The sequence below is a fragment of the Hyalella azteca genome, unplaced genomic scaffold (genome assembly GCF_000764305.2).
Source record: "Hyalella azteca isolate HAZT.00-mixed unplaced genomic scaffold, Hazt_2.0.2 contig11583, whole genome shotgun sequence".
NCBI lineage: Eukaryota > Metazoa > Arthropoda > Malacostraca > Amphipoda > Hyalellidae > Hyalella > Hyalella azteca.
Window position 1 is genome coordinate 1 of NW_025941575.1, and position 8,266 is coordinate 8,266.

Below are 8,266 nucleotides of genomic sequence, written 5' to 3' on the forward strand. Positions count from 1 at the left end.
CTAGTATGGCAGTTTAACTAGCGGCAAACTCGCTCTAGTGCGAGGTCTGCCTTGGGGTTGCGCCCAATTGACCACAACTATCGCCCCTGTGGCTACTGGTATACGGACCAGCAAATGCCGCCCGCTCCACTACAATGGAACTATGCGAGGCTCAGTGAAGGTCTCATGGCTTCCTCATTATTGAGTTGTTCTTTGGGGTCCAGATCCGCCGTTTAGGTCCTGGGTCTGGCGATAGAAAGCCTGCGCATTATCGAAATAGTGACTATGAAACCGGCACCAAATTTATGAATCCATTTTATTATAGACATGAACTCTTTGCCTATACGCAATGAGAGTTGTTCACTTGGGCTAAAAGTTGCACATTTTAACACGTGGGCTGGAGATGCCCTTCTGAGAGCATGGGCGGAAAATTGCTCGTCTTTGCATCGCTCAAATTCTTGAATTGATTTTTAACTGGCAGCACATTGGATAAATTTTGTTTTTATAAAGAACTTGAACTCTTTCAAAAATACAATTTTTATTTTTTAGTCATGAAAACATTAAATTGGTTCTACTGACGCGTGGTGTTCTCAACTAAGTCCAAAGACCTCCACATTTTTACTGTCAGATTTGAACGTTAAAATTTGTAACAGAATTTGCAGTAATTATCTCGTGCGATGGCTGACGTTTAGAGCAGGACACTCAAGCTCAAGACAAGCCATGTGATTGAACCATAGCTGGAGAACCATTCTCATCCTAAATCAATATCAATTGTACTCGTATAGTTACACTTTGATCATCAGAAGCTTTGATTCAAAATCTTTCCAATGCCCGACCGCTCCATGTTCGAGTTGCTGGCATCAGCTGTGCGTAGAGATGATGGAGTCAAGGCTCAATGTTTTGTGTCAACTCACATGTGAAGAGAAGGGAAAACTCTTCTGTCTGGTGGCAACGTGATGCTCAACTCAAATATTGAAATGTCAACATTGAAAAAAGCATTACAAATTACTGCACTTGATATGATGCAGCATTAGCTTGTTTAGACGTAGCTTGCTCGAGTACAATAGCGTACTGCAGGTATCGCTAAATATTTTTATTTGGAGCCGATTTCTGTGAAATGTCTTACTCTGGACCAGTGAGTTGTTGGATCGAACCGTGTCAAGCTGTAAACTTCCTGCGGTGCTCACAGCGCGGTCGTGTACATGGCGTTCTTAACGAATACAATTATAGTATAAGGTGGGGGGAGGTGATGGGGAGGATGGGAAGAGAGTTGCTGTGGATGTGGCCTGTGGTCATCCTGGGGGATTTATATCAGATTGTGACGTTGTCTCAGATAGCAAACGCGTGGCCTTTAACGATGCTTATGACGTTCTGTATTGTCTGTATGTGGACCAGCTGATGTCCTTCTTGTTCTTTGTTGTTGAGTAAAATAGAGTGGGGCTAGAGAATTGCCTCGAATTTATGAGTTGATGCGACTCACGCTTCGCCTTTTCTATGTTATATTAATAAGAAATTGAAAATTCTGCGGCATGACTATTGTATAATTTAGATGTAAATTTATTTCTTAAGCTGGAAAGAGATGAACTCTATGATAGTTTTCTTAAATCTTTTAATCGTTCTTTTACCGGGAAACTGTTGATGCGGGTTGTTAACATGTCGCCCTGGACCTCTTCGATGTCAACAATTTCCCACTCTTTTAACATATAGTTTTAGGCATCTGTAATTATGCGTGCTTGCACTGAGGCGCACCCAGTGTTTACTACTTATTGTATCAAAATTATTACATGTTTAATACTAATTGTATCAAAAGTATTACACTTACGATAGCTCAAGAGAAATAAATTCTGAAGGCTTACCTGTGCACACATTTTTTCTCCTTCTGAGACTCCGCTGTCGCCTTCACAGATATCCGACATCACCATATATTGCATCTTTACAAAGAAATTCTTGACAAGTATACAAACACGGCGGAAGTAAGTGAATTCATGACTTTATAACCCCTCAGGGGGGACTTTTGACGCGTGCATGTGCCCGTCAGAAGTCCTATGGGATTTCGTGCTCCTAGGGGGATTGTTCCTGAGCGCCCAATCGCTGAGCTCGCGGTGTCTGACTGCGATGCAGTTGTGGAATCAAATTGTTGTGTAGGCAGGACAGCTATGGGGGGTTGATTTGTGTAGGCAGGATTCCTTACATTTCCCTTCTCTGTCTCTCGTGCGGGCGGCCGACGTGTCGTGTAAGCGACCTCTTGTTCGAGTGTCTTAGTTTCTGTTGCTTACACCTGTCCCTCCCTGATACCTGTCTCTCCTTGTCACCTGTCCACCTGTCCCTCCTTGTCACCTGCCCTTCCTTGTCACCTGCTGTCCCTCCTTGTCACCTGTCCCTCCTTGTCACCTGTCCCTCCCTGTCATCTGTCCCTCCTTGTCACCTGTCCTTCCTTGTTACCTATCCCTCCTTGTCACCTGTCCCTTCTTGTTACCTGTCCTTCCTTGTTACCTGTCCGTCCTTGTTACCTGTTCCTCGTCATTTCGCCCCTTTCAAATGCTAACGCTGTTTCTTACCAGCTTCAGCGGGCTGGACACTTGGAGACCTCCGCCCCTTTTGGGTGATGGACGATTTAAGTAATTTTCAACAATAGAGGCCTTGCTGATATGTTAATTTTTTACCCAAGGTGCGAAATAGCTTGATGGCTGAAGCGCTAGCAAACCATCCTCCTACCACTCCTGCGGTAGTCATCTTGTACTTTTAAGCCGTGGGTAATTCAATGGTCGCAGTCATAACTTGGTTGAGGTAACAGGAGACCAGCCACGGTACCGCATGAAATTTCTACATCAACAAAGCAAAAAATATCATAAATCCTGCATGAAAGGTGGATTCTATTGCAAGTTTTGTAGTCGCGTCACAAAAAATTTGATTTCAAGAGACGCTAGGTTGCTGAACTCGGTACAGTGAACAAGCTACTGTGCAAGTTAGACCTTGTTCCTGCGTTGTTTAGAGCTTGTCTCTGCATATGTTTCATGCTTCTTTTGAAACGTGTTTTCTGCGCACGAACAACACGTTTTGAAACATGTTTCATGAAACTGCGATAAGAGCTATTCTGAGACAATACAGATAACGAAATCGAGATTCGTGTTAAAAGAGAGAGGATGAAAAGAGACATGATAAGACGAGAGCAAATAGATACGAGAGGATGATAAGGCAAGAGATTGCTTAGACAAGATCGCGTCTGTCGCTCCCAGTCACGTGGCGTCCCAAGTCCCAGCGCTGCGCGGTGTAGGTTGCTAAGCAAGTTATGGTCGCGCCAGGCGCTGTACAGTCGCCTCGTCGGAATAATATATGAGTAAAGTGAATGACAACCGAGGCAAAGTGTATGGCAACAGCGCTAAAGTAAATAACAATTTGTTCTCGATTGTTTCTAGCTTTTTTCTCCGTCACGCCCGGCAAATTTTCCTGGAGGATGGCCCCGGATATCAAGGTAAGGGTCGTAGGTTTAGCACTTCAGATTTTCACTTAGAAAACCAATAACGTTAGCCCTGGAAAAGCACATGATAATAACAGTGTTGCAATGGAATAGTACATAGGAATAACATTGCGACCAATCTTTGTAAGCAAACCAGCCGACACGACAGGATGCGCGAGGATGGACAGCCTGGCCGTCGCTCTCACAAAGAAGTTTTTATAGTGTCAATAACATTATTTTTCACTGTATTAAGGACGCCTAATAACAATAATAATAATAATAGCGGTTTCAGCGTTTAGTAGGCCGTAGGCCTGTCGCCGATTCTTAACATCGCAGAATATTCACAGCATTTTGCGGTCTCGAACTCGCAACTCACTGCTACAATTCTGCCGTGCTTAACCGCCCGGCCTCCTCGCCGATTGACCAGAAACTGGCGCGCAGAGCTGGGATCGAACCCGCGCCTCTTTGCTCCAATCTTGGTACTCTCAAATGCAACCACTGGGCCACCATAGAGGCTTTGCCATATGTTTTACTCAGTCGACGTTATTTTAATGAGACTAGTTATGGAAAGATCGGGTTCCAAGGGCCGGATACCTTATGAATCAAGTCACGAAAAATTCAAGAATCGGCAGCAGGCCATGGGCCTATTTCTTCAGTGCCGACACTCCTATTCTATTCCACGTCATCAAAAAATGCCCAGTAAACACAACTCCATGAACGCTGCCAGCGTCACAGAGGCTTAAATGAAACGCGTGGGGGTAATTACATCAGATTAAAACACTTGCCCTAGTTTGCCTGTCCATAACTCAAGGGTTTTGGAAACTAATTATCTTAGTTTACTTACCCTAGTTTACACACCTTAATGTACCTACTCTAGTTTACTTACTCAAGTTTACTTAATCTAGTTTTCAAAAATATAATTACTTACCATAGTTTAAGTAACCTAGTTTACCATAGTTCACTTTAATTTGCGTACTTGCGTTAGTTTGTGTAGCTTTTACTTTGTTAAAAACTACTTGGTGTACGCACCCTAGTCTCTTTACCTTAATCTATTCACCCTAGGTTACGCACCCTAGCCTAAACTTGCCCTAGTTTGCCTGTCCATAACTCAAGGGTTATGGAAACTAATTATCTTAGTTTACTTACCCTAGTTTACTCACCTTAATGTATCTACTATAGTTTACTTACTCAAGTTTACTTGATCTCGTTTTCAAAAATACAATTACTTACCATAGTTAAAGTAACCTAGTTTACCATAGTTCACTTTAATTTGTGTACTTGCGTTAGTTTGTGTAGCTTTTACCTCGGTAAAAACTACTTGGTGTACGCACCCTAGTCTCTTTACCTTAATCTATTCACCCTAGGTTACGCACCCTAGCCTACTTACCCTGGTTTATTCACCTTATTTTGTTACTTTATTCACCTTATTTTGCTTACACCAGTTTGGTGCCGCGCTGTCCACACCCTCGCCCCCGTCAGGTGCAGTTCGTGCCATGTACGGGTGACGTCGTCGTTCTCTCGCTGCCCTGGTCCGACGTGCGGGACATACAGGCCCTCACCCACAAGGTACACGCTGCTGCTGCCGTGCCCCCAGACACCCACGTCCTCGTCGGGAGGCTGGACGACGCTGGAGTCTTCAGGGAACTGGGGGACGACGCCCCTGCCCCTCCTGACGCCTCTCTGCTGGCGTCAGTTGAACTCATTAATGATAAGCATTAATGAGTTGCGTTGTAGCTGGAGTTGTAACACCTACCGACCACCTGTGTTGTAGCAGGAGTTGTAACACCTACCGACCACCTGTGTTGGTGTTACAACACCCACCTGGTAAACGGTTGTGGGAAAGTGGTACAATGGGGTACTAGTGGTACAATTACCCCATGATGTAATTCTTACCCCAGTTTTATGTCATGTTGTCAATTTTAATGAGAATAACTGGAATTTAAGTCTGATAATTCCCCAAAGCGATGGTAGTATTGTGACTCCAAATAAGTCTCATGTATACACGATAACAGAAGGTCGGAAATACTTCCTTATAACGACAGATAAAATAAAATCCTTATAACTGATAAATGTTCATTTACTGAGCCAAACATCTGGGCGCGTTACACTGAATAATTTATCGAAACAGCTCATGCATGGAGATCTCTTTAACGTCACTTGTTATTATGAAATGATTTAATTAGTCATTGACGAAAAATTGATAATTATAAATATTTGTATTCAAACGTGCGTATAATTAATTATATAACTATGGAACAATTTACGTCAGGCTCGAGGCACCAGCGCTGAAGTCAAGCGCTTATTTCTTGGCCGTGGTGAACGTGGGCACCCCCCAACTGGTCCACCCCCCCACCTCCATCCCCCCCGTGCTGCCCTTCTCCCTCCCCCTACTGCGCACCCTCAACTACGATCAGGTACGCCGTCCTTCCTCTGGCTGTCATCCCCTGCAGTAGCTTGTCATCCCCTGCAGGTACTTGTCATCCCCTGCAGTAGCTTGTCATCCCCTGCAGCAACTTGTCATCCCCCGCAGCAACTTGTCATCCCCTGCAGTAGCTTGTCATCCCCTGCAGTAGCTTGTCATCCCCTGCAGTAGCTNGAGTACTGGGTGCTGATAGGGAGTACTGGGTGCTGATAGGGAGTACTGGGTGCTGATAGGGAGTACTGGGTGCTGATAGGGAGTACTGGGTGCTGATAGGGAGTACTGGGTGCTGATAGGGAGTACTGGGTGCTGATAGGGAGTACTGGGTGCTGATAGGGAGTACTGGGTGCTGATAGGGAGTACTGGGTGCTGATAGGGAGTACTGGGTGCTGATAGGGAGTACTGGGTGCTGATAGGGAGTACTGGGTGCTGATAGGGAGTACTGGGTGCTGATAGGGAGTACTGGGTGCTGATAGGGAGTACTGGGTGCTGATAGGGAGTACTGGGTGCTGATAGGGAGTACTGGGTGCTGATAGGGAGTACTGGGTGCTGATAGGGAGTACTGGGTGCTGATAGGGAGTACTGGGTGCTGATAGGGAGTACTGGGTGCTGATAGGGAGTACTGGGTGCTGATAGGGAGTACTGGGTGCTGATAGGGAGTACTGGGTGCTGATAGGGAGTACTGGGTGCTGATAGGGAGTACTGGGTGCTGATAGGGAGAACTGGGTGCTGATAATGACCCTATTTACGTCAGATTTATGACGCGGTGCTGGCCAGGCTTGGGGCGCTGTGCCCCCCGCCCCCTGAGGAGGTGAACGGACGCCCTTGGTGGGTATGGGACGACCCACAGCACCAACAGGAGCGGCAGGCCCGAGGTGAGCTGCGGTGTTCGCAGTTGCACTATATCTCTTAAGATATTTGATTGTTATTTAAATATCACAAAATTTTGCATTTTGGAGGCGTAGGAACCTCGGTGGTATTTATGAGGCGCCGTGGGAAGAAGGAACTTATTTGAATCCAAATTTAATAATGCTTAGAACTCATTTTAATATCGGCGTCAACAATGTTGAGCTCTTCAAAAAGAAGCGATAACGTGGCAAGCAGGACTGCCATCTGCCACTGGCCCGGTGGCAACCAATAGCTGCTCGGGCCAATGGCAAGTAACAGTTGCTCGGGACAGTGGCAACTAAGAGGTGCCCCGGACTGAAGCAGCATTTGTTATCTCGCAGGATAACCTGAAGCAGAGTTTGTTATCTCGCAGGATAACCTGAAGCAGAGTTTGTTATCGCGCAGGATAACATGAAGCAGAGTTTGTTATCTCGCAGGATACCCTGAAGAAGAGTTTGTTATCTGGATAACCTGAAGCAGCATTTGTTATCTCGCAGGATAACCTGAAGCAGAGTTTGTTATCTCGCAGGATAACCTGAAGCACTGATAAGGAGTGTCAGGCGCTGATAAGAAGTGTCAGGTGCTGATAAGGAGTGTTAGGTGCTGATAAGGTGTGCTGGGTGCTGATAAGGAGTGTCAGGCGCTGATAAGGAGTGTCAGGTGCTGATAAGGAGTGTCAGGTGCTGATAAGAGTGTCAGGTGCTGATAAGGAGTGTCAGGTGCTGATAAGGAGTGTTGTGTGCTGATAAGGAGTGTTGGGTGCTGATAAGGAGTGTTGGGTGCTGATAAGGACCCCATTTACGTCAGATTTATGACGCGGTGCTGGCCAGGCTTGGGGCGCTGTGCCCCCCGCCCCCCGAGGGGGAGGACGGACGCCCTTGGTGGGTGTGGGACGACCCACAGCACCAACAGGAGCGGCAGGCCCGAGGTTAGCTGCGGTGGTCGCAGGTGCACTATATCCTCTAAGAAATTTGAATGTTATTTAAATATCACAGCATTCTGAAGGTTGTACAACGGAACCTCGCTGGTCTTTATTAGGCGCCGGCGTCAGGAATGTTCATCTCTTCAGAGAAGGAATTAATGTGGCAAGCGGGATTGTTATCAGCCAGTGGCCCGGTGGCAATCGGGCCAGCTACTCGGGTCAGTGGCCAGCTGCTTGGGCCAGGGGCAACTAGCAGTTGCTTAAGACTGAAGCAGAGTTTGTTATCTCGCAGGATAACCTGAAGCAGAGTTTGTTATCTCGCAGGATAACCTGAAGCAGAGTTTGTTATCTCGCAGGATAACCTGAAGCTGTTATCACTCTCAGAGAACTGGGGCGAGGGGAGCGGCCGTTACCCTCACTTCGAGCCTGGCAAGAACCCAGGCTGGAACTGGACGAGGGGAGACAAGCACTATTTCTTCCGCGTGTGTCGGGTGTGTTACTGGCGTGTGGGTGGTACTTGTGTGTTACTGGCGTGTTGGGTGGTACTTGTGTGTTACTGGCGTGTTGGGTGGTACTTGTGTGTTACTGGCGTGTTGGTGGT

At 46.4% G+C, this 8,266-nt stretch overlaps 1 protein-coding gene across 1 annotated transcript; it reads left to right on the forward strand.

Moving 5' to 3' along the window:
- The first annotated feature begins 2,727 nt into the window (after nt 1-2,727).
- Nucleotides 2,728-7,218, forward strand: LOC125178645. Its single transcript, XM_047882893.1, has 5 exons — nt 2,728-3,451; nt 4,916-5,124; nt 5,706-5,850; nt 6,610-6,730; nt 7,181-7,218. The coding sequence occupies exons 1-5, from the start codon at nt 3,434-3,436 to the stop codon at nt 7,216-7,218; spliced, it is 531 nt and encodes a 176-aa protein (XP_047738849.1). The 5' UTR covers nt 2,728-3,433.
- The last annotated feature ends 1,048 nt before the right edge of the window (nt 7,219-8,266 follow it).

Coding starts and splice junctions, on each gene's coding strand:
- LOC125178645 (XM_047882893.1), top strand. Junction 5,851..6,609: donor GCACCCTCAACTACGATCAG/GTACGCCGTCCT, acceptor TATTTACGTCAG/ATTTATGACGCGGTGCTGGC. Junction 6,731..7,180: donor ACAGGAGCGGCAGGCCCGAG/GTGAGCTGCGGT, acceptor GTTATCTCGCAG/GATACCCTGAAGAAGAGTTT.